This window comes from Camelus dromedarius, chromosome 8 (assembly GCF_036321535.1).
Source record: "Camelus dromedarius isolate mCamDro1 chromosome 8, mCamDro1.pat, whole genome shotgun sequence".
NCBI classification, from domain to species: domain Eukaryota; kingdom Metazoa; phylum Chordata; class Mammalia; order Artiodactyla; family Camelidae; genus Camelus; species Camelus dromedarius.
In genome coordinates this window covers 20227540-20252476 of record NC_087443.1, presented here as the reverse complement: position 1 = coordinate 20252476, position 24937 = coordinate 20227540, and the positions used below count along the sequence as shown (strand labels likewise).

Here is a 24937-nt window from a genome sequence, read left to right as displayed (position 1 = left end):
TCTTCTGATAAGGACACCAGTCATTGAATTGAGGGCCCACCCTATTCCAGACCTCATCGGAACTAACTGCATCGGTAAAGAGCCTATTTCCAAATGAGGTTACAGTCCAAGGTTTCCACTGGATGTGAATTTTGGGGGGACAACAGCTTTAGGGAAAGTTGTGCCCTGTGAACCCAGGAAGGTGTCACTGACCTTGAGAAAAACTGACAAATCTGGTGGTTTTTTTTTGCTGTTTTTTGTTTTGTTTTGTTTTGTTTTAGTGATTATAACACCAGTTTTTAACATTCTGGTATTCTAGAATAATGTGCTTTTAAAAACTGCTAAAATTCAGGTATTTTTGTGATATATATTTTAAAAATTGGAATCATTTACACCTGGGATATGCTTCAATAGAAGTTTGGATGTAGTAAGAAAAGCTTGTTTAGAAAGTGGTTTCTATCTTCAGCAAGTGGTGTTGGGAAAGTTGGATAGCCACAGGTAAATCAGTGAAGTTAGAACACTCCCTCACACCATACACAAAACTAAACTCAAAATGACTTAAAGACATAAGACAAGACACGATAAACCTCCTAGAAGAAAACAAGCAAAACGTTCTCTGGCATAAATCTTAGCAATGTTCTCCTGGGGCAGTCTACCCAGGCAATAGAAATAAAAGCAAAAATAAGCAAATAGGACCTAATTAAACTTGTAAGCTTTTGCACAGCAAAGGAAACCATAAGCAAAACAAAATGACAACTGATGGAATGGGAGGAAATATTTGCCAATGATGCAACTGACAAGGGCTTAATTTCTAAAACATACAAACAGCTCACACAACTTAATAACAAAAAACCAAAAAACCCAACCCCCAAATGGGCAGAAGACCTAAACAAACAATTCTCCAGTGAAGACATACAAATGGCCAATAGGCATATGAAAAAATGCTCAATGTTGCTAATTATCAGAGAAATGCAAATCAAAACTACAATGAGGTAGCACCTCACACCAATTAGAATGGCCGTGATTCCAAAGTCCACAAACGATAAATGCTGGAGAGGGTGTAGAGAAAAGGGAACCCTCGTACACTGTTGGTGACAATGTAGTTTGGTGCAGCCATTATGGAAAACAGTATGAAGATTCCTTAAAAAACTGAAAATAGACTTACCATATGATCCATCAATCCCATTCCTGGGCATATATCTGGAGGGAGCTGTAATTCGAAAAGATACATGGACCCCAATGTTCATAGCAGCACTATTTACAATAGCCAAGATATGGAATCAACCTAAATGTCCACTGACAGATGACTGGATAAAGAAAATATGGTATATAGCTACAGTGGAACACTACTCAGCCATAAAAAAGAATAAAATAATGCCATTTGCTGCAACATGGATGGACCTGGAGATCATCATTCTCAGTGAAGTAAGCCAGAAAGAGAAAGAAAAATACCATATGCTATCACTTATATATGGAATCTAAAAAAAAAAAAAAAAAAGACACAAACGAACTTATTTACAAAACAGAAACAGACTCACAGCCATAGAAAACAAACTTATGGTTACTGGGGGAAGGGGTGGAAGGGATAAATTGGGAGTTTGAGATTTGCAGATACTAACTAATATATATATAAAATAAACAAGTTTCTACTGTATTGCACAGGGAACTATGTTCAATATCTTGTAGTAACCTCTAATGAAAAAGAATATGAAATGAATATATGCATGAATATGACTGTAATATTATGCTGTACACCAGGAATTGACACATTGTAAACTGACTATACTTCAATTAAAATCAAATAATCTTGTAGTAGCTCATGGTGAAAAAGAATATGAAAATGAATATATGTATATTCATGTATGACTGAAAAATTGTGGTGTACACCAGAAACTGACTATAACTCAATAAAGAAATTAATGAAAAATAAAATAAAATAAAATGAGTTACTACATGTAAAGTGCTTAAAGGAAAAAAAAGAGTGGTTTATATTCTTCCATAATCCACAGCAGGGAATGGAACCAAGGTGCCTCTATTGAAACATTAAATCCTTACTCTGGTTCAAAGACATTCCAAACCAGTGCCCTTCAGACACAACTAACTGCTCCCTGTGGCCCAGCCACCGGACCCAAAGGATCACCTACCCAGAAGAACACTGCAGAAGAGGAAGACAAACTAGAAATGCTTAAAACAAACAAACAAAAAAACCTAGAGCTCATGATCAATTAAAAGATATAGCCCCCTGAGGGGAGGGTATAGCTTAGTGGTAGAGCGCATGCTTAGCATGCACGAGGTCCTGGGTTCAATCCTCAGTACCGCCATTAAAAAAAAAGTAGCCCCTGCCAACCACAAAAAAGGAGGTTAAAAAAAAAAGAAACCTAGAGAATTGAATAAGAAATAAGGTTATCTGAAGATAAAGAACCCAAAGGATAAGTTTGAAATTTAGCTTGGAACAATTTCTCAAAAATATTATAGCACCTACAAAAAATGGACACCAAAATACGTTCATGATTCAAAAAGAACATCAAACAGTATGATTTCATTTCAAGTGTTCATTATCATTAAAATTTTCTTTATTTTATAAAGCCTGGTTTGTTATTTTTGAAGAATATTTTATTAATTTCATCCACTAATAATTTTTATTAGAAGGGTAATATTTTTAATGTTTATATTTCATGGGTTTATCTTTTCCCTTGGTGCTTTTCATACATCCATAATTTTTATTTGAAATATATAAAATATTTAGCTTCACTGAATTCACAAATTTTATGTATTCTGTACACCTTTTTGTGGAAAATATTAACAATGAATGCTGATGTTTTAGAAGTGCAGGGAATAAACAGCCACATACCTGTGTGTTATTTCACTCTGGCAACTGCAGTTGCTAACGTCTTACCAATTAGCTACTGGTAACCATATTCCAGGCACGTGCATAATGCTCTACATAGAGCTGCTTTAACTGAGTCCATTTTACAGGTGAAGAGCCCAAAGTTCAAAGGGTTATATGACTCACTCAGATCCAAGACTTGGGCAGAGGCTGAGCCAGAATTGAATCTCAGACAGTGTGATGGACCACCTCACCCTTAACTACAACCGCACAAGACAAATAACTGGGGGTGTCAGTGTGTGATTTTGAGTTTTTTAATTATCTATACTAGGGCTCACAGACTGAGACCCTTATAGAGATATCAGGCAGGTTAAGTTAACTGAGAAAGCAGGAGGCAGAGGTGGGGGGGGGGGGCAATAGGGAGTGGTGGGGATTCTGGCTAACTGGAGAACACTCTGGCTCTGTCAGAAAGGGGCAGCTATTACTCAGCTCCTGCTAAGTGCTTCTGTGGAGAAGGCAGGCCCAAATTTACCCTCTAGAAATCTGTATTATCTATGGGTAAAACCTTTCGCTTTTAAAATACTTAGCAGGGGGTATGTGGCTCAGTGGTAGAGTGTGTGCTTAGCACGTGCAACGTCCTGGGTTCAATCCCCATTACTTCCATTAAAAAAAAAAAAATTCATGAGCCAAACGAAATATGTCTTGTGGGCCAGAATCAGCCCATGGGTAAATCAAGCCCTGGTTTGCAGCTCAGTTTGCAGCTCAGTTTGCAGCCTGAGAACTAGACTCAATTCTTGTCACCATTTGCCTCTCTCTAACCATCACTTTAGCTCCCTTCTTGCTTTTGAGATGCTGCTCCTTCATTGGTTTAATTTATTAAGCATCTTAAAGAGCCAGGCACCTGGCTCTGCATTCTCCCTCAGGAGCGCAGGGTCCGGGGTTGGGTAGCACTAATGCTGTTCCACTTGAGAGCATTGCTTTGCGTTTTAATATGCACACAAACCCCTCAGGACGTATTGCTATAACCCAGATTCCCTTTCAGTAGCTCCCACGTGATGCCAATGCGTGATGTGGTCCACGGACCACTTCTTGTGTAGGAAAGACCTAGACTAAAAGAATGGCCTCGTGTCTATGAAAGTTCCTAAGCTGAAGGCGCCCCGTAGGAGGAGACTGTGTACCTGCGCGTGGCTTCCCAGAGGTGACCTGGGTCGTCCAACACCCCACCCACTAATCCCCTGCCACATTCCTCCCCACATCCTAATTTATCTAGAGATTTAGTCTAGCTGAGATCACTCATGAAGAATGTTATCTCCATCTTTGTCCTGGGCTGGCACTCAGAAGATACCTCCTCCTGCACATCACCCTTTCCTATCCGGTGCGCCTATCTCTAGCTGAGGGATTTCTGTCTGCACCTCTCCGTGTCCCAGAGCCGCGGTGCCCAGCACCCACCTGGGCTCCTGTCGGCAGCCAAAGATGGGACCCCAGAAGGGGACTCACCTGGATGGGACCCCAGACTCCACCTTGTACTAGTTATGTGACTTGGGACAAGCTACCCCTCTGGGCTTCAGTTTCCACACCTGTACAACAGCACTGCGAGGTCCACTTGCCCAGGTGTCAGGAAGTTTGAGCCAATACACTGTAAGGTGCCCTTCCCACTTCTCTCTCTAAATAGAAACTCAACAAATGACTTTAAGAATCTCCTGCTGTTCGTGTCCTGTGGAGAATGTTAAGATAGGGACCTCATTTCTATTGCTGTCCCAGGAACATGACCAGTTGCTCTTGGAGGAATGAGCAGGTTTTGCTGGTGAGTGGCCCTTTCAGTCTGTCAGCCGGCAAATGTGTACCCGTACCTGGTCTGGGTCAGGACATACAAGGGGCAGACATACAGGAGGGGGGCAGGTGTGTGTGCAGTCACCAGGGGCGGGGGACCGCCACACACAGGTGTCTGCAAACTCAGGAAATATCAAGTAAGCTGTTAAATGGTGCATTTGCCGAATTTCAAATAATACTCTCAATGTTTTCCAGGTGCAACACCTCTAAGAAACAAGGGGCCCAACTGTCAATCAACAAATAAACCACAGAAAGGCCAGAAAGTCATAAAATGCAGAGAAAGTGCTGGATTTGTTACACTTTTTAATTATAAACAACTGGGCCCGTTGATTTAGATTTACGGGCATTTTATCTGAAAAGGTGTCTGGAGGTTGTAGAAAAACATATTGAACATAGTATTTGAAAGGTTACTGATCATTCTTTAAAAATAAGTTTGTCATTTGCTTCTCAATTTTGCAGACACCTCGAGTAACACTTGTCAAATTTTATTGAGTACTTAACACAGGCCAGGTATTATCTTAACATACAGGTGCATCATAACATAACACAAAAACATTATGAGATATGGACTTCTTTTAATGGTCAATTCATTTTTAAAATTTTTTTAAATTAATTAATATATTTTTATTGAAGTATAGTCAGTTCACAATGTTGTGTCAGTTTCTTGGTGTACAGAGAGGTATGTACTTAAAAAAAAAACCTTTTTCTTTGGAAATAATTCTAGATTCACAGGAAGTTGCAAAAAAACCGTACAGTGAGTTCCCAGGTTCCCCTCACTCAGTCTTCCCCAATAGTAACATCTAACTACAGGACAATATCAAAATCAGGAAACTGACCTTGGTGCAATCCACAGAGCTGATTCAGATTTCCCCAGTTATACATGGACTGGGGTGTGTGTGTGTGTGTGTGTGTGTGTACTGAGGAGGGGGCGGTCTATATAGTTTTATCACATTGCAGCTATATAAACTATCACCACCATCGAGATACTTAATGGTATCATCAGAATAAGGCTCCTCTGTCCCCCTTTACAATCACATACAATTCCTTCATCCTCATCCCTAACCCAAGGTACAGGTACCTTAATTATCCTCATTTTATATATGAGGAAACTGAGGCACAAGGAAGTTGGCAACTTGACCAAGGTCATATAGCTAGTAAGTTCTGGTGCTGGCTTTTGAATTCTGTCATTAAAGTGACATTGTAGGGAGGGGTTTGCAGGGAGCACGTGGGGATGGAGTCCAGAAGGGCTTCCTAGATCACTGATTTGGATCTTAAATAAAAAGCATCACTTACAGTTGGGGACCGCTGGAACATCAGACCCCGAGGGAGTGGAACTGAGGGCTTGATAAACCCTGCTCCCCGAAAACTGAATCCATGTTGTCATGGCTGCTAGCCTGAGCTTCTGAGACCTCACAGTGACTCAGTCATCTTTATTCCCAAACTGCTTCCCCCTGTCTGTCCTCTCTTAGTTGCCCAGCAACCTGGCAGTGATCCTGGACTCCACCTCCAGCATCCCGTCCCTCACCAGGTCTGGCCATTCTGCCTCCCAGCCATGCCCTCATCCTCCCGGCCCCTGCTTGCTTTCAGCCTGTCAGCACACAATGCTGGCTGCTCTAATAAAGCAGCCTTAACTGGTTCTGGGTCCCCCTTGTTACCCAACACTCAATCCAGTCTGCTCGTTGTTGTGAAATACGATCATAACTTTCCGGTTTAGGAAAGGGGGAACAGTAGCTCCTTATTGCTGATAAGACAGTCCAAATGCCCAAGCACAAGGCTCTTTGGGATCTGACCCACAGCAAATGGCTCAGAGTTAGCTAAGCTGTCTCATGCCCCAGGATATGGGCACAACTGTGGGTTCTCCTCCCGTGCCCCTCATCTGGGCCAGACATTGAGCACCGGGCTGAAGTTACAGGTTTGACTCAGACATGGACCTGCCCCTGAGGAGATCTAAGTCTGTTGAGAGGAATTTAAGTGCCCCCAAACGAAAAGGTCAGAAACCAAGAGGTACTTCCATTCATGCGTGAAAGGTGCAACCACAGAAGTGAGCACAGGTTTGAATGAGAAGCCCCGAGGTGGGTGGGAGAAGGCAGGTCACCTGGCTGGGATGAGGATGACGGCAACAAGCCTGGAGTCTATCTGGGTCCATGCTTCTCTCCCTCAGCCAAGGCGGGACCCTCCCTGGAGTCCTCACAGGCCACGCAGGGAGCCCTCCCTGTGCAGGTCAGAAGGATGTGAGTCAAGGAGTCAGGGGTCACACCTGCCGAGATGAGACTGAGCCAGCACCCTGGGGTAAGGACCATGTTAGGCACTCAGAAAGCCAGGCTGCCCTGAAGGTGTGGAGCCCTGGGTGGGCCGCTAAAGGCTCCCTCTAACTGGCCTCATTTAAGAGGGATGGTTTCCGTTTAATCACCTAACGGACCAGACCAGAGCCTTGATCTGCAAGGATGCTGACACAGGCCCCGCCTCCCAGGGCAACATGCCCTGTTGCCCTCTGGGCGCCAGGAGTTCCATTTAAAAGCCCCTCTGCCTCAGCAGATCAGGATGTGTGTGCAGTCTCTGCAGCAAATGGGGACCCAGGGGAGAGGACAGAGGGCGGAGTGGCCCAGGGCCCAGGGTCAGGGCTGGACAGGGGAGAACACGGGGCTGGGGTGGGATGTGGGGAGCATGCTCAGCACTTGGAGAAGCCACATTCCCTTTCCAGTGCCAAGTTTATGAACGGGATAAGCACACTGATAAGGTGCAGATTGAATTCATTTTTTTTAAATTTATTTTTTTTTACCAAAGTACAGTTGATTTACAATGTTGTGTTAGTTTCCAGTGTACAGCATAGTGATTCAGTCATATATATATATATACATATTCTTTTTCATTATAGGTTATTATAAAGTATTGATTATAGTTCCCTGTGCCATATCATAGGACCTTGTTCTTTGTTTTATATATAGTAGTTTGTATCTGCAATGAATTCACTTCTGACTGGGGCCTCTGAGGGCGAGTGAATCTGCAGGAATAGATCACAAGGGCGTTAGGCTGCATTCACAGGATGGAGCCTAAACACAAAAGAACAGAAAGTCAGGTCCTGTGTTTACGTCCAGAAGCCCACAGTCAGGGCCGGCCCCACGGGCCCGCGACCAGGGCAGGTGCACAGGGCCCCCACTCAGAAGGACCCTGCGCTAGAAATTTAATGCTCTTTGGCGGCTGTCTTGAAGTTGTCAATAATCTTGTCTTTAAATTTGTGTTTTCACTAGTGTGTATAAAATAGATAAACAACAGGGACCTACTGAATAGCACAGGGAACCATATTCAATATCTTGTAATAACCTCTAATGGAAAAGTATTTGAAAAAGAGTGTATGTCTGAATCACTTTGCTGTACACCTGAAACTAACACAACATTGTAAATCAACTATAATTCAATTTAAAAAATGCGTGTTTCGTAAGTGAAGTCTGCTGGGCCAGTGGAGCGTGTGTGAGGACTTGGAATCTCAGCTGTCCCGTGGTCCTGCCCTCTGCAGCCTCCTGCCTCCAGGATGCTCAGCCATCCGCTGCCCCTCCCTCACAAAGAACAGCAACACCTGCTCCTGCATCACAGCATCTCACATCCATTCGTGTGGCCACCAAGCCCTCTTAGTGCCCTTTTGCCTGCACAGCGGAGCAGCTCAGAGCTGCAGGGGAGTGTGGTGACCTCCAGCCTCTTCCCTGCGTTGGAGACAGCCTCCTTTGCACAGGGTCCTCCTAGCACAGTGACAGGAGCATCACCTCCTTTATTCCAGGCTCATGTCTCCATGAATACATCCTCTGGGCTCCTCGCTCCTGTAGTTGCCCCTCCACTATGCTTAGGACCAAGCACGTCATTTGTGGGGCCCAGTGCAGAATAAAAATGTAGGGCTCCGTCCTCAAAAACCAGGAAAAAGGCACCATTAAAGGTATGAAGTACAAAGTTTTTCCCTTCCTCCCACGAGTTCCCTTTCAGCCTGTCTCTTTCAACCATGCTGATGCTGTGGTTCCGGGACCAGCAGCATCCGCAGACTCTCAGGCCCCACCCCAGCTCCTGGAATCAGCAACTTTGGGGATGAGCCCAGCACTTGAGGTTTCGACAAGTGCTCCGGGGGATTCTGATACGCAGGAAAATTTGAGAACAAGTGCTGTAGAGCTGTGATTTGTTTGTTTTTAAAGCCACAAACTAAAGAAATTGGAAATCTTATTTGAAGTTTGCTTTTACATGGCAGATAAAAGAGACGTTGAGAGAAGGGTGGGGAGAGGGAGAGGAGAGAGAAAGTTAGGAAGGATAGAGGAGGGAGGGAAGGAGGGAGGCGGGCAAGGGGAGAGAGAAGGGGCTGGTGGAGGGACGGGGACTGTCCTCTGTGTATCCACATTTCTTAGTTCACTTGATGTTCACAGCCATCTTGCCAAGTAGGTAGTTTTATTTCTGTTACCCGATGGTGAAGTAAGACACAGAGAATGTAAGGTATTGGTCCAAGTTCCTGCCATTAGTGAGTGGCGGAGCTAAAATGTGAATCTCGCTGACTCCAAAGCCTAGGCTTTTTCCCCTGGTTGCTCCTCCTCCCTCCCTCCCGCCCTCCCCTTCATATTAGGGGTACCTGTTGAGCACCTCTCCTATGTCAGGCATTGCACACCGTCGCCTCCTCATCCGGGCATGCGCTGTGCACTACGGCTCCACCAGACACACACGGCTGCTGAGAACCTGACATGCAGCAGGTGTAACTGAGCAACAGGATTGTCAACTTCATTACAAACGTGGCTTGCTTTACATTACTACTGAACAGGGCTGCTCTGGAACACGGTTTTGGCAAAGGAATGAACTGCACGCGCCTCTTCAAGAGCATCTACTTCCAGGGATACCAGTGGGAGTTTCCCACACCTGGTTCTGTGTTTAGTTGAGAAAAGGGAGATTAAGACAGGAGGGCCAGACGGCAAAGTGGGGACATACAAGAAACCAGTCTCGCGTTTGCTGATTCTCCCACCCTCAGGGGTGGCGAACACTTGTGAACTACTCATCTAATTTCATTTCTAGTCATTACCCATCGTCTGGCGCCCTGAAGGCAAACTCAGCGGGGCCACCCGGGGTCAGGCTGATATGTGGGCTGGCTGGTACCAGGTGCCGAGATAGGCTGAGATAGGCATCCCGCTCAGGAGGCAGCTAATGAGATGAGCGATGCTCTGTGGCTGTCGGGAGCATGAATCAGTCTGCTTCTACAAAGTAATCTGTGTGTGCTGGCTTCATTTCAAGGTCAGGCCGCAGAGATAGCAGGCTGCAGCCCTCCTATCTTCTCCAAGCTGCAGGCGGATAAGGACTGGCAGCTGTAAACTCAGTGCGCGAGAGAGGCTTCAAAGACGCAGTGCAGCCATCAGAAAGTGCTGGAACCCATCCTTGCGGGGACGCTTGGTTATGGAAGGCCAGTCTCCTGGTGCCATCCTACTAGGGCAGGTGGACACCTCGGAGGCCTTCTCATCTTACACTTGGGGAAATTAAGGAAATCTGATCTGGTTCCCCCAGTGAGTTAGAGGCTGAGCTGGGTCTGGGACCCACTTAAACAGACCCCAAAGTAACATTCATGATCAGGGTCCCTTGCTAAGAACTTGGCACCTGAGCTTGAAGCTGCACAGAAAAAAGCTCAGCTTTAAGTGGCCCAGCTTCTGAGTTGCCTCCACAACGGGTAAGCGCTTTGGCAGGGACTGTTGTCCTGCTGCTTTGGGGCAGAGTGGTCTCCTCTGTGGACACTGGCCCCAGAGAGGGTGGGGGCAGAGGTGGATGGTGGTAACGAGGGGTGGCAGATCACCTCCCCATCTCCTGCCCAGTCCTTGCAATCCCCACTTCACTACACCTGGTGTTTTTTCTAACACACGGTTTTGGTTTTAACCATCCCTCTGGCCAGCTGAAGATGTGTAATGGTTAAAGTCCAAGCCTTTTTGTCCAGCATCCAAGCCCTCCTGTGACCTGGCCCCTGCCCACCTTTCCACTGTGGTCCTCTCCTCCCCGAGTCTCCCACACACCGTGCTTCTCCGGGTCTCTGTGTTCACTCCTGGACCATTCTGGGGATGACCTTCTCTTGTTTGCTGGTCCAGGTCATTTCTATTTCCCTGTCAAGGCTTAGCTTGAGTGAAATCTTCCCGAACCATCCAGGTGAGCCGCCCCCACCCTCTGCTCTGGGCTGTCAGCCCCAGGGACTCATCTATGAGAGCACTTCTCACACAGTATTGGGATTGCTGACTTACAGGTGACAGGTAAACGGTAACTGTGTTGTTATTATGAATAATAATGATAAAGAGACAGATTGCAGGGAGGAGGAAAGAACAGAAAAATATCAGTATGTACGCTGAGCCAGGCACTGGGCCCTCACTGCATCCTCACCAAACCCAAGGCACTTGGGTTTGTTATCACAATGTAAGTGATGAGACAGAGGCACAGGGACATCAAGTGACTTGTCCCAAACCACGTAGGCCCGGGGGACAGGGTTGGGCTCCTGTCCAGTTCTCCCTGACTTTGGGAGAGAAGGACAGTCAGGGACACTGACCAGAGCCAGATGCTGTGGGGATGTGCGTGCTCTGCTGGGAGGGCACAGAAGACAGTTGCAGATGGGGAGACAGCACGTGGGTTCGGCCTCCCGATTCTCTTCTCTGCAACCTTCCTTTCTGCTGCAGAAGCCAGCCTGCCCCCCAGGGAACATCAGCAATTGCCCACAGACAACCCACCGTGTCTCCCCTACTCCCACGGGGTGCCACTGCTCGCCTGGCTGGTACCCCAGCCTCCAGTGCCTGGGTGGAAAACCCAAGGACTCAAAGCCATGCCAGCCCAGGCCTACTACTGCCTGCAGGATGCCCACTAGGAGTCTGGGGAGTCTGGTGGGGGCAGGGGGGCACACCCCAAGTGGCGTGGTCGGGGGAGGCAGCCAGCACTCTGGGAGCACAGGGTGCCAGCCAGACCTCTGAACTGGGCAGCTTCCCCCAGGGTCTCCAGCACTTTACGTTGAGAAACACGGTCCACAGGGCCCAAAGCAGACAGGTGCTCTGCAATGGGAACAGGGCCCCGATGCCAGAGCAGCCATGTCCTCCTCCTGCTCTAGAGATAGCGCTCTCCCGCTCTGAGACTCACGGTGGCCGTTCATGTCTCACTCGGGTTATCCTCAGCCCTGGACACTCTGCTCCTCGCACTCCAGAAGTAAATGCCGCCTAGGAAAGGCATCCGGCTCTGGGACCCAGGGGTGGCTCTGCAGAAAGGGCCGAGGTCAGCAATATGACACTTGGCCCCTAAAGAAACAGAGCCACGGGCTGTCAGCTGCAGTGCACCTCCCTTCCCTTCCCTGAAAGCACCTGGTTTCCTGGGGGTCCCTGCTCCTACTGGGTGAAGCCTTGGTGGGTGGGTCTGTCCAGATGCTGGAGTAGACAGGCCTTTCCTCACCACCCCAGTGTCATCAGGGGAGGGCACATGGCCTAAACACAGCCACTGGGCCCTCAGACCCTGAGCGATCGATGCTGAGCCTGTGGGATGGGATTCAGCCTTCCCCGCAGAACACCCACCCCTCTCTGTTCCTGGCTCTGGGAGCCCTGAGCAGCCCTGCCGTCTGCCCCTTCCAGGTTCCTGTGGGTTGATTCGGTGTGGCCCCATAGCCTCTGGCCATTTCCTCCTTTGCCAGAGCTGGCTTCTGCCACCTGCCATCGGGGACGTTGGAAAAACACACCCAGCAATGGAGGACCCATGAAAGACTAGCAGGTTCTCGCCAGAAAGACTCAGGGCTCCTCTTTGAATCCCTGTAGTCAGTGGACTTGCCTCCCTGGGGTAGCATCACGCTAATACCGGGAGAGGGATGTTAGCGACGAGTTACACTGCTTTTTGGATTATCTAAACTCACCCGCCAAACACGAGCATCTTGTGGGTTTAGCAACGTTTTGCCCAGAGCACCAAAGCAGGCCTGTCCACTCCTTACCCCATCCCTGCAGACTCGGAGGAAGGCCAAAGCTTGGCCTGTGGCCAGATGCCTGCAGCGCCAAGCAGTGACTGTCTGGCAGGCCAAGAGGATCAAGTCTGCAAGGGGCAGACGGCTTTCAACGGGCTGGGAGGAGGCAGGGTTTGCCAGGCAGCTGGCCAGCTGGAGAAGAGGCCCAGATGGGAAGGAATCTCTGAATCCCAGCCCCTTCTGGGGCCTGGCTCCTTCACGCCCGACCCGGGAGCCAGCCTCAGCGTGCTGGTGGAGAGCGGGGCCCTGGGGCTAGGGCTGGCTCAAGCCACTGCTTAGTGACTGTCAGAGGTCACCAAGAATCACAGGTGGGCCTGGCTGAGATGGTCGGGGGAGGGCGGGAGGCCACGCCTGGCCTGTCAGGGAATTGTCATGTCTCTCCACTAGATGGCACTCACTGTATAATTTTCCCTCAGATTTTTTAAAATTATATCTTGATGAAACTTTGTGATTTTTTAAAAACTGTTGAAGAGCACAGACAGAATTATGACTTAAAATTCATGTAACTGATCTCATGCGTTAGGATTTTTGAGTTCCTATTACACGTCCAGGTGTTGTCAGGTGTTCCTCCCTCTGGGGTACTGGGTATAGCAGACTCGCACCCTGGCCTGGCGTTCCCTGGCCAGGAAGATGTGTCCGATGGAGATGATTGAGCCTTTCCCCGTCAATGCTCCGCAAAGGCTGCCTGGGACCCCCTCACTGCCCACCACCTGCCCCACTTTCCCTGAGTGGTCTCACAGTTGCCTCCCACCCCTGCCCCTGTGCCTTCAGGAGCAGCTGCACGTTCAAAGTCAAGAGGGCAGAGATGGGCAGGGCTTGGACTCTGCACACATTTGGTGCTTGGACAGACCACTGCTGTGCTTGGGATAAAGAGGTGCGGGGAGCCATCCCTCCTGGTACTGCATGCCTAGACTTCCGGGCCCAGGTAGGAAAGATGCCAGACTTGTACTCGGTACCTGTGTTGGAGGGCGGCTTACCCTGTGTGTGGCTTTGGAAGTCAGAACGCCCTACTGCCACCCAGCTGTGTGTCCCTGGGCAAGGCACGTATCCTTTCTAGCCCCCCAGTGTCCTTTTTTATAAAGTAGGCATGAAAGTTACCCTTTAACTTAGAGGGATATTTTGAGTATTGTGGTAACAGAATAATGGCCCCACAAGGATGTCCGCGTCCTGATCCCTGGAACCTGTGAACATGTTACCTTCCGTGGCAAATGGATCATTTTCCCCCCAGAGTCTAAGAAATCCCCGAAGTACCTCTGACCCAAATAAAGAGCATGCGCACTGGCGACCATTCCAGTTTGGCCCTAGGGCCACACGCTCAGTGCCTTTCTGAGTTTATGGCTGGCTCGCACGTGTTGGCCTCCACCTTTCCCTTCCAGCCTCACCTCACTCCTCCCTGATTCCCAGACCCAGACCCTGGATCCTCCCCCAGCCCCTCCTTCCACATGTCCGGCTCCCCCTCCCCCACGTGGCAGGGCCCTGTCTACCTCACTGCTCTCCTTTGTTTCTTCTCTCCCTTCTTGGCAGAAGCCTTTACTCCTGTTCCATAATTAACCAAACCTCTATTTTCCACTCCATCACCTGGGATCCCTCGGTTGCCACCTCCTAATGTGCACTTTTAGTACAAAGATTCTTGCAGGAGATGAACGGCCCAAATGAGACCACGGGTACTTGAATTTTGATACAGGGCATGCAGTTGGGAGGGTCTCCCTCCACTTCACCCGCAGCCTGTGCCTCCTGGAATTTCCAGGATGGACAGAGCAACGGAGAATGTGCCCTGCCCCAGGCGTGGATTTGCTCACTTCTGTTCCCAGTGGGCCACAGTATGCTGGCCTGTGCCCGGGCTGATCCACCCCACGGTGTACAGCCTGCAGCGTGGTTGAGTGGCCGTGATGCTCCGAGACTGTAAGCTTAATGGCCCACGGACCCCAGTGAGGCCCTCGCACACTCAGTCCACAGCCAGCACTTCCCAGAAGGAAGTCTAAATTCGGACAGCATGTGACAGGATGTGAGGACTAGCTGCCGGTAGCCTACGTTCTTGGTGCCTTGCCCTGACCCCCGGGCACTCGCTGTTCCCATCCACGCTGGCGGCCTCTCTGCTCAAGCACCTGCAGCTCTGCCTGCAGGCCTCTGAATGCAGGGAGCTCGGCCGTGCGCAGGGCAGGCCAGACCAGACATGCCAAAGTCAGCTCCCCAGGGAGCAGCTCTCAGTTCATGGCTGGTGGGAGTTGGTGGATAAACCCCCTGCCTCCTCACTCCCTGCGTGAGACATCTCTGAGTCTGTTCCTGGAGGAGTGCCCACTGGAACTGAGCCCTGGTGCCCGCTGCAGCGCCAGCTCACGAGCGCACCCTGCTGGCCGTCCTCCCTTCCTGCTCCCTTCCCCAGGCTTTTTGGGAATCAACCCTGGATTCCCTCCCTGTCTGAGGCTCTGCATCTGGGGGAGGTCAAGCTAAGAAAGACACCACCTCACCGCAGAAGCCGACCCCTCTGTAAACAGACAGATTCATCTGCAAGACACATTTACTTAGTTCAATAAGAATTACATTTTAAAACTGAGAACTTAAAAAAAAATTGTTTTGTAACCGCTAACATGATAGCGGTTCTCTGAGTTAAATTACTTCCCTTCTTCCCATCATATTGCAATGCTCTGTTCTGGGATTCATAATAGAGCTTATTTTATGGCTCTGAATCTCTGCTAGCGGTTCCCCCTGGATTTATTTGCATATGACCCAGATATTGTGTTTGGACCGTCACCACAAGGTGTCCCCACTGATTGGTTTCTTTTCCTGTGTTTACTGTGAATTTGACAATCCATATTTTCCTCTCACCAAAAGCTAATTACCCAGGTGATTGATTAGATTTTCCAATTTTCCCCCAAATTTGCAGTATCCTCTAGATTTGGCCCACATTTTCTGAATTGTGCTTTGTGACAGTGCTGGGGTTCTTGCAGAGAGGAGTGTTGTGAAGATGGCCCTTCCCAAGCCAGAAGGGCAGTGACACCTCCACCGGGGCCACCAGGGGCCCCAGCACAGAGCTGAAGGGTCAGACCTACCTGGGCTGATCTCAAAAAGGTGCTTTCCTGGGTCCTCGGGGCCAGGAAGAAGTTCGGTCACCTGGGTCCCTTGCAGAGAAATAAATCCCTAAATAGAGAGACAAACACAAACACAGAGGTCATGAGAAGGCTGGGGAAGGGCTTCTGTGGTCAGGGCTCCAGGAGAGCAGAGGGTGGGGCCACAGGGTCAGAGGCTCCGCCCTCCAGGCCCCGCCCTCCAGGCTCCGGCTGGGCGGGTTGGGTGCCCGGAGGAGCACAGACTTCCTCTGCGCGGCTGGGACTGGGCACAGAGAATCCCTGCATGGGGTCACCGCTGGAGTGGGGCAACACTGCCTGCAGTACCCACCCTCGGAGGAACTCTGCCCATGGGAGACCACCTGGGGTCGTCACTCCCCTGGGCATAGAAGCCCAAGTCAGGAGCAGGGAGGAAGGTTCCATCATCCGGGGGGCCCCTGTCCCAGTGTGCCCCTTTGTAGCCTTTATGGGGCAGGAGTTTTAGGCAGTAGAGGGTCAGGGAGAGAAAGGCTTCTCATATGTAACTGTTCAGGAGGTGACATGGGGGAAAGAACACACAGATCTGTGTGAGCCCAGTTCTGCCCCCTCTTGGCTAGGTGACATTTCATTTCTCTACCTGTTCCATGGGAGTCAGCTACCATGCAGAAGGGACCCAGGACAGATGGTGCCACAAGCCTGGTGTACTCATGTGTGTACCTTACAAGGGGTGGGTCCCAGTGGGTCCCACCTTGTTCTCTAATGCTGAAATCTGCAGGCTGAAAGATGCAGGATAAGAGCAGGAAGTATAGGGATGGGTTGGGTGGGTTTGAGTCCCAGCCCTGCACTCCCAGGCTGTGTGACCTCAGGCAACCACTGAACTTCTCTGAACTCCAGTTTCCACATCTGTACAATGAGATAGCAACTCCCACTTCTCAGTGGCATTGAGACACCAGATTCCTGTTCAGGAAGTCCTGCTCTAGACAAGGTGCTGTCAAAACCATTTTGACTCATCCTCCCCCACCCCCAACCAGGTTAGGCAGGGCCTCCTTTGTCCCCTTTATCTATGCAGAGTGACTGATCTCCACCAAGGCCTTTGGTTCACGTTCAGATCTGTTCAACTCGGACTGCGTTCAGCTCCAACTAGACATTTTGGGTTCTTTCCATGGGAAACTCCATCCCTACAGTCTAACTGCCTGGGTTCTGATCCTGGCTCAGCTACTTACTGGCTGTGTGACCTCAGGCAAATTGCTTAATCTCTCTGTGCAACCTCCCAATTTCCTTATCTGTGAAGTAGAAATAATAATAGTCCTTTGTGGGGCTGTTGTGAACATGAAATGAATCAGTACTTGGAAAGTCCTCAGAGCAGTACCTGGCACACAGTGAAAGCCATGTATTTGCTAAATAAATCCTAGCTATTACTGTGTGTCAGGGCTCCACGCCGGGTGGGGGAATGGCACCCCTGCATCTGCACTTGCCCAAGTGACTGGCGTGATCATCTGCTTTATCCACGTCGTCGCCTTCAGTCCCCTACCCTTATGTGTGCTCACAGGGCACTCATCTTTCCACTCCCATCTTTTCCAGGCAATTCCTGGCTTTAAAGGTAACTGGAGCCTCCACGTGGCTGCTGAAGTCTGGTGCTGCACAGAGGGAGATGCTTTTTCTCATTTAAGTAACGTAAAGGCAGAATGGTGTCTTCACCCACGGATGCTTGCTCTAGAGAAATTACAGCAATAAACCAGAGAACCAGATGGTAATCGTTATAACTAAATTAACAGTTTCTTTCTAGGGAATCTGGAGCTAGTGGGAATAAATCAGGACCATAGCCCAAGGATGGGGAAACGTGCTCATTAGAGGGTGTGGACGAGGTCCATCACTGGCTAATGGGATGGGTGTTTGCTATTTCAGTAACCGTTTGGGTGTAATCCTGAGCACTTTGCTTTTTTCTCTTTGTGCCTCAATATCTGTCATCCATAAAATGGGAATAACAATATTGCCACTAACATTACTTTCTATTCCAGCTAAATGGAAAAGCAGTAATAGCTCCTGCTTAGAGAGCTTGTACTATATTCCTGGCTCTTTGTCTAAACTATTGGATTTAATCTTTCTAGAGTTCCCACAGGGGTGGGTACTACTATTCCTATTTGCCTGGATGAGCAGATGGAGAGGTTGGAGAGGTGAAGTAACCAGCCCCTTGTCCCACTGCTGGCAGGGGTGAGCTGGGATGTGTACCCGGGTATGTCTGAAGCTGGAGCACTTCCCCTCCCACATTTGTGACAGAGGCTGCTGGCTGACTTTGTGGACCAGAAGCTGCCCTGGAGAGCCAGGCTGTGACTTTGGGACCCACTGCTCAGTTGGGTGATTCCCAGTGTGGCCCCATCACTGCAGGGGGCCCTCAGAACTGGCTTTCGGTTGCCCAGATCCCTCCTGCCTCCTGCCACTGGTTAACCCCACAGCTTTGAGCTCAGCATCTTGTTCAGTCATTTGTGGGTGGAGGGCTGGGAGCAGGGAACAGAAGGGGAGGGGAGGGGAAGCAGGAGAGCAGAGGGAGTCTGTTTTCCTGTTTCCGGTATGACGTTTGTGAAGGCTGTCACGAAAGACACATCAGGAGTCAGTACGAAGCATCCAGCTGAAACACGTTGGGTAGATCTCAGCCTTGAGCAGGTATCAGAGTCACCCCAGAGCTTGTTAAAACACAGAGCGCCAGATCTGGTGGTGGTGTGGTAAACGTTTAACAAAAGGCTCTCTGAAAAAATCAGGCAACCTGATTTAGTGTTTGCCAACTTCTGTAATATAAACACCCCTCCCCCAATGGATGATTTCACGTCATCAGTGAGTATGACACTGGGAAGAAATACACTGAAGGGCTCCTGCCCCACAGATACAACAGGGGTCAACAGGCTCTCAGGCACAGGTAATATTAAATGAAGTCAAAATGTATCACCCCCTTGTGATACATTTTGAAGACTGATTATCTTTGTTTTTAATATAATTTATTTAATAGTAGATCTGTATGATTTAATTTTGAATAATGGAAGTGTTTAACAATGGACTGGTAAGCATAGCCCTGGTAGACCCAGCCCTGGGATTCCTGATTCTACAGCTCTGGAGAAAGGAGGAGAATCTGGATTTCTAACCAGCTTTCTGATGCTGCTGGCCCTTGGGAATACACTTTGAGAACCACTGTCTAGTGGCACTTAGAGGAAGCAGCCAAAGGAAGGTGCCTTTTCCCTAAGTTTACTCAGCACATCAGATCCGTCGTGTGCAAAGCAAGGCTAACGGCATCTACATCACGAGGCTGTTGAATGATTTGATATTTTCCTGCTGGCCTTGGAGAGCCAGGTTTTGGTTGAGCTGCTGTACCCTGGACGCACGCAGTTCCCAAGGATGAAGACCTGCCTCCAGCCCCTCAGACAGTGCCCCAGACGAGAGGGGACCAAGGTGTCCCCGACCTTCAGCACTTTGGACGGGGGTCAGCTGGCCTCCATCCTGCAGTGCCTGGGAAGGGACCAGATACAGTGTTTGCACCTAGAACTGCACAGGTGGGCACCTGGGTGCAGAAAGAGAGGGTGCAAACGCCAGTCACATGACAGCTTCTGTAACAGGGAAGAACAAATCTGACTCCATATTGGATCTGTTTCTTTTACTTTCACCTTTGCATTCTATTGCTTTTGCTACCAGGTAATTACTAAAGGGATGCTACCCATAAGCTTAAATTATACATAATGGCCCATCACTGGGAACCCTGCCTCCCAGGTAATGAGCATTAAGCTAAAATACCTTTGCTTAGCTCACAGGAAACATCCTGACCAGGCCCACTGTGAATGCCTGCAGGAAGGAAGAAATTAACACATCCCCTCCAGAGGCTGACCAGAACCAGGAAATGTTTGACTTTACTCCTTCCCCTTTTAGTATAAAAGAAGCATGAATTCTAACTCAGGCGAGATGGTTCTTTGGGACAGTAATGCACCATCTTCTCGGTCTGCTGGCTTTCTGAATAGTCATTATTCCTTACCCCCAAATACTCATCCCTGGATTTATTGGTCTGGGACGCAAGTAGTATGAGGTTGGACTTGGTAATACTTTCAACAAAGGTTAATCCCCTCTCCCCTTTCCCATGTGTCTGAGCCTAGGTGCATCCAAGTTCCTCCTGAGAAGACTGACTTCTGCCACTGACTCCACTCATTTCTAGCTCTACACCAATGTAGTCCATTAGTGTAAGTAATGGTCAAAGGATGTCCCATTCTGTCTGCATGCAACAGGGCCCTACTCGAGGCCTGCTGCTATCTCACCATAGCTCCCTCCCCAACCTTTTTAAGTGTATCAGTTTGATAAGGTCCATGGGTAGCTGGTGGAGTCCCCAGACACAAGCTCCAGAAATTCCTTCTCTCAGAGAGCCACCTCTGGGAAATGAGTAAGGCACATCCAGCAGAAGGGCCTTTGGGAGAGAATATATTTCATATATTCGTGTCAAATTAGAAGGTTTATTCAAAATCCATCATTTCTACAACATATTACATGCAAACTCCAGGAACACTGCAGGTGGAGGGGAAACAGCCTAGTGAGCCTTGCTCCCTCTCGTTTGTCTAAATCCAGCAATGGGGAACCCTAGAATATGGTACTGTACTGTGGTATTGTGGAACTTAGGGGCTGGGGAAGATGAATTCAGAAAGCCTCCTATATCAGATTCTAAATATTATTAGTTACCTATTGCTACAAAGCAAATTACTCCCAAACACGGTAGCTTAAATAATAATAAACATTTATTCTCCTACAGAATTTCTGTAGATTAGGAATTTTGGAGTGGCTGAGTGTTTCTAGCTTGGGGTCTTTTATGCAATGACAGTCAAGATGTTAGATGAGACATCATGAAAGTCTGAGTGAGGTCAGAGGATGACCCAAGGTGACTCCCTCAATGTAAAATGTGAAAAAAAAAAAAAAAAGACTCAAATCAAACCTTGAAAACATAGCAATAGAAACTACTCAAAATGAAACAAAGAGAAAAGAAATTTAAAAGGAATGGACAGAGAATCAGTGAGATGTGGGACTACTTCAAACAACAGAATATATATGTAACTGGAGTCTCTGAAAAAGAAGGGGGGAACTGAAAAATATTTGAAGAAATAATAGCTGAAACTTTCCCAAATTTATGAACCATATAAACTCACAGATGCAAGAAGTCCAATGAGCCCCAAACACAAGAAACATAAAGAAAAGTATATGAAGGTATTTCATAATCAAATGGCTCAAACTTAATCACAAAAAGAAACTCTTATAAGCAGTCAGAGGGAAATGATACAATATGTATGGAGGAGCAAAGGTGGAGATGACAGCAGATTTCTTATCAGAATCAATGCAGATGAGAAATCAGTGGAACAACATCTTTAAAAGTATTGAAAGAAAAATCTGTCAACCTTCCATTCTGAATCCAGTGAAAGTATCCCTCATAAATAAAGGCTACATGAAGACCTTTTAAGAGATACAAAATAAATATGAAATAATGCATCATTATCAGACTGATACTACAAGAACTGTTGAAGACAATCAGGCTGAAGGAAAATGATATTAGAATGATATTAGATGGAAAAAAGGGTCTACCCAAAGGAATGAGGATTAATGGAGAAACAGAAAATAGATGACTATAGTAAAAATTTTCAATGTCTGTTTATCAATAATTGATAGAACAAGTAGATGAAAAAATCAGTAAGGATACGGATGACCTGAAAAAACACTATCAACCAATTTGACCTAATTGTTGCTTCCCTCAACAGCAGAATGTATGTTCTTTTCAGATGCCCATGAAACTTGTACTAAGATGGCCATAAACAATTCTTAATAAAAGGCGAAGAATTCAAATACCACATATCTTCTCTGACCACAGTGGAATTAAGCTAGACATCAATAACAGAAAAATTTCTGGAAAATTCCCAAACACTTGGAAACTAATTAATGCATTTCTAAATAACCCATACATCAAAGAAAAAATTTTAAAAAGGGAAAATTAGAAAGTACTTGAAACTGGATAGAAATGCAAACACAACATATAAAATTTTGTTACATGCCTCTAAAGTAGTAGTTGAGGGGTAAATTACAGCACTAAATGCTGATATCAGAAAAGAAGAAAGGCCTCAATCATTGACCTCAGCTACCATCTTAAAAAATTACACATAGAAGAGCAAATTAAATTCAATGCAAAAGGAAGAAAAAATAAAGATGGAGTGGCTATAAATAAGATGGAAAACAAAGACTAATGTCACTGAAACTAAAAGGTAGTTCGTTGAGAAGATCAGTACCACTGATCAGGCTCCAGCCAGACTAATCAGGAAAAAGAGAGAAGATAAATTGCCAATATCAGGAAGGAGAGACGTGACTTCACTACAGAGTCTTCAGATTTAAAGAAGATAATAAAGTAATGTTAAGAAAAACATTACGCTAATAAATCTGGCAATTTAGATGTAGTGGATTAAAAAAAGACACAAACTACTGATGTTCAGTCCAGAAGGACTGGCTAAATAACCCTGTATCTGATAAAGAAATGGAACTTGTAGATAAAAACTTTTCCATAAAGAAAACTCCAAATGCAGATGACTTCAGTAGTGAATTCTACCAAATATAAGGAAAAAATAACACAATACTACACAAACTCTTTCTAAAAACTGAAAATAGGTATAGTTTCCAGGCCATTTCATGAGGCCAAAACTCTGATATAAAGCCAGCCAAAGACATTATAAGAAAAGGACAATATCACTCAGGAACACAGATGCAAAAATTCTCAGCAAAATTTTAGCAAATTAAATTCAACAATATATAAAAAGGAAAACTCTTAATTACCAACTGGAGTTTATCCCAAGAATGCAATCCAAAATCAATCTGTCAATTCACTATATTTATAAACCAGAAAAGAGAAAAGATCATCTCAATAGATGAAAAAAAAAAAAAAGCAGTTGACAAAATTCAACATCCATTCCTGATAAAAACTGCCACCAAACTAGGGCTAAAAAAGAACTTCCTCAATCTGATAAAAATGTATCTCTGAAAAACAAAAAGCTAATATCACACTAAAAGCTTTTCCCCTAAGACCAGGAACAACACCGTGATATTTACTCTTATCACCTCTATTAAACATTGTACTGGAGTCCTAGCTGCTGTTATAAGGCGAGAAAAAGGAATAAAAGTTGTCCAGATTGGAAAGGAAGAAGTGAAATTGTTTCTACAGACAACATAACTGTCTATGTAGAAAATTTGATGAAACCCTATAAAAAAAAGCTGCTAGAATTAATAAATGAGTTTGGCAGGGTGGCAGGGTACAAGACAAGTGCACAAAATTAAATCATGTCTCTATATATTAGCAATGAACAATTGGAAATTTAAATTCAAAACCATTTTAATCACACCCAAAACATGAAATACTTAGGGATAAATATAACAAGAAATTTTCAAGATCTGTGCACTGAAAACTGTAAGTCATTGCTGGGAGAACTAAAAGAAGATATAACTAAATGGGGAGATACACTGTGTTCATTGATCAGAACATTTATTACTGTTAAGATTTCAATTCTTCCCTAAATTGGCTCAAAGAGTCAAAGCAATCACAATCCAAACTCCAGTAGGTGTTTTGTAGAAACTGACCAGCTGATTCTAAAATTCATATAGAAATATAAAGGACCTAAAACAGCCAGACAACTGTGAAATAGAATAACAAAGTTGGAGATCTAATACTTCTGTATTTCAAGACTTACAAAATTACAGTGATCAAACCATTGCGATATTGGCATTAAGACAGACAAAGAGGTTAATGAAATAGACTAGAAAATTCAGAAACAAACAAACAAACAAAACTGATTTTTGACAAAGGTGCAGAGGCAATTCAGTGGAGGACAGACAGTAGGCTAGTATTTTCAGGAAATGGTGGTGGAAAAATTTTATACTCTTGTGTAAGGTGAACTTTGATCCATGCCTCACATCACATAGAAAAATATACCCCAAATAAATCATATACCTAAATGTAAAATCTAAGACTGAAACTTCTGGTAGGAACCCTTTATGACTTTGGACTAGGCAAAGATTTCTTTCACACAACATCAGAAGCACAATTTATAGCAGAACTAATTGATAATTTGACCTATTTGAATAACCCCCCCCCCCGCTCTTTGAAAGATATGATTAAGAGAATGAAAATATGAGTAACATAATGGAAGAAAATACCTGAAAATCATATATCTGGTAAAGGACTTGTACCCTCAATATACAAAGCACACTCAAAATTTAATAATGGGGAAATAAGCAACCCAATTTAAAAAATAGGTAAAAGATTTGAACAGATACTTTATGATAGATGATGTAGGAATGGCAAATAAGCTCATGAAAAGATCCTCCACATCATCAGAAGTTAGGGAAATACATGTTAAAACCACAACGTGATGTCACTACATATTAGAGTAAATAAAATGTAAAAGACTGACTGTACCAAGGGTTGATGTGAGAGTGGAGGACCTAGAACTCCCCTACACTGCTGGTGGGAATGTAAAATGGTACAACACTGGAAAACAGTTCAGCAGTCTCTTAAACAGTTAAACATACATCTAAGGTACGATCCAGCCAATCCGTGTCCAGACAGAGATTCTACAGCAATGCTCATAGCAGCTTCATTATTAATATCCCCAAACTGGACGCAACCCAAATGGCCATCAACAAGTGAATGTGAATGTGAAAGGGCAGAAAACTAACGAGGTGGCTACTGGGTTGTTCAGGCCTGTACTTCTAGCTAAACTGATTTTATGAGTAACATGCTCCCCACCCCGTGCATTCTTTTCTTAGGATAACTTATCCTTTTACCCTAGAGGTCTTGCAAGAGGGTCACGGACCGATAACCTCAAGAAAATGAGCAGACCCTCCTAAATTCCTCAACAGCAAGTTCTTGTCAAAATGAAAGGAATGTAGCCCTTGCTCTCAACCTGATTGTTATCACCCTCCCGTTTCCATTTTTCTATAAAACCCTAGGATCCTTAGCCCAAGAACAGCTCACAGTATTTAAGGCATTAGCCCGCTGTGACTTCCTCTGCCTGGCAAAGCAATGAAGCTGTTCTTTTCCAATTCTCCCAAAACTCTGCCTCCGAGTCTCAATTCGGCTATCAGCTTACAGAGGCTAGTTTTTGGGCAATAAATGGGATAAACTGTGGTACAGTCATGTGATGGAATACTACTCAGCAATAAAAATGAATAAAAATGCATGCTACAACATGGATGAATCTCTAAATAATTATAATGAGTGAAAGAAGCCAGATA

General features: G+C 46.2%; 1 protein-coding gene across 5 annotated transcripts in view; it reads right to left on the bottom strand.

Moving 5' to 3' along the window:
- ARHGAP22 (Rho GTPase activating protein 22) overlaps positions 1-24937 on the bottom strand; it is a 179612-nt gene that overhangs the window by 74785 nt on the left and 79890 nt on the right. For all 5 annotated transcript variants that reach the window (XM_064487949.1, XM_064487952.1, XM_064487948.1 and 2 more), the window contains one exon: positions 15662-15749. In XM_064487949.1, the coding sequence (XP_064344019.1) occupies positions 15662-15749 (88 nt within the window). The remainder of the gene's footprint in view (positions 1-15661; positions 15750-24937) is intronic.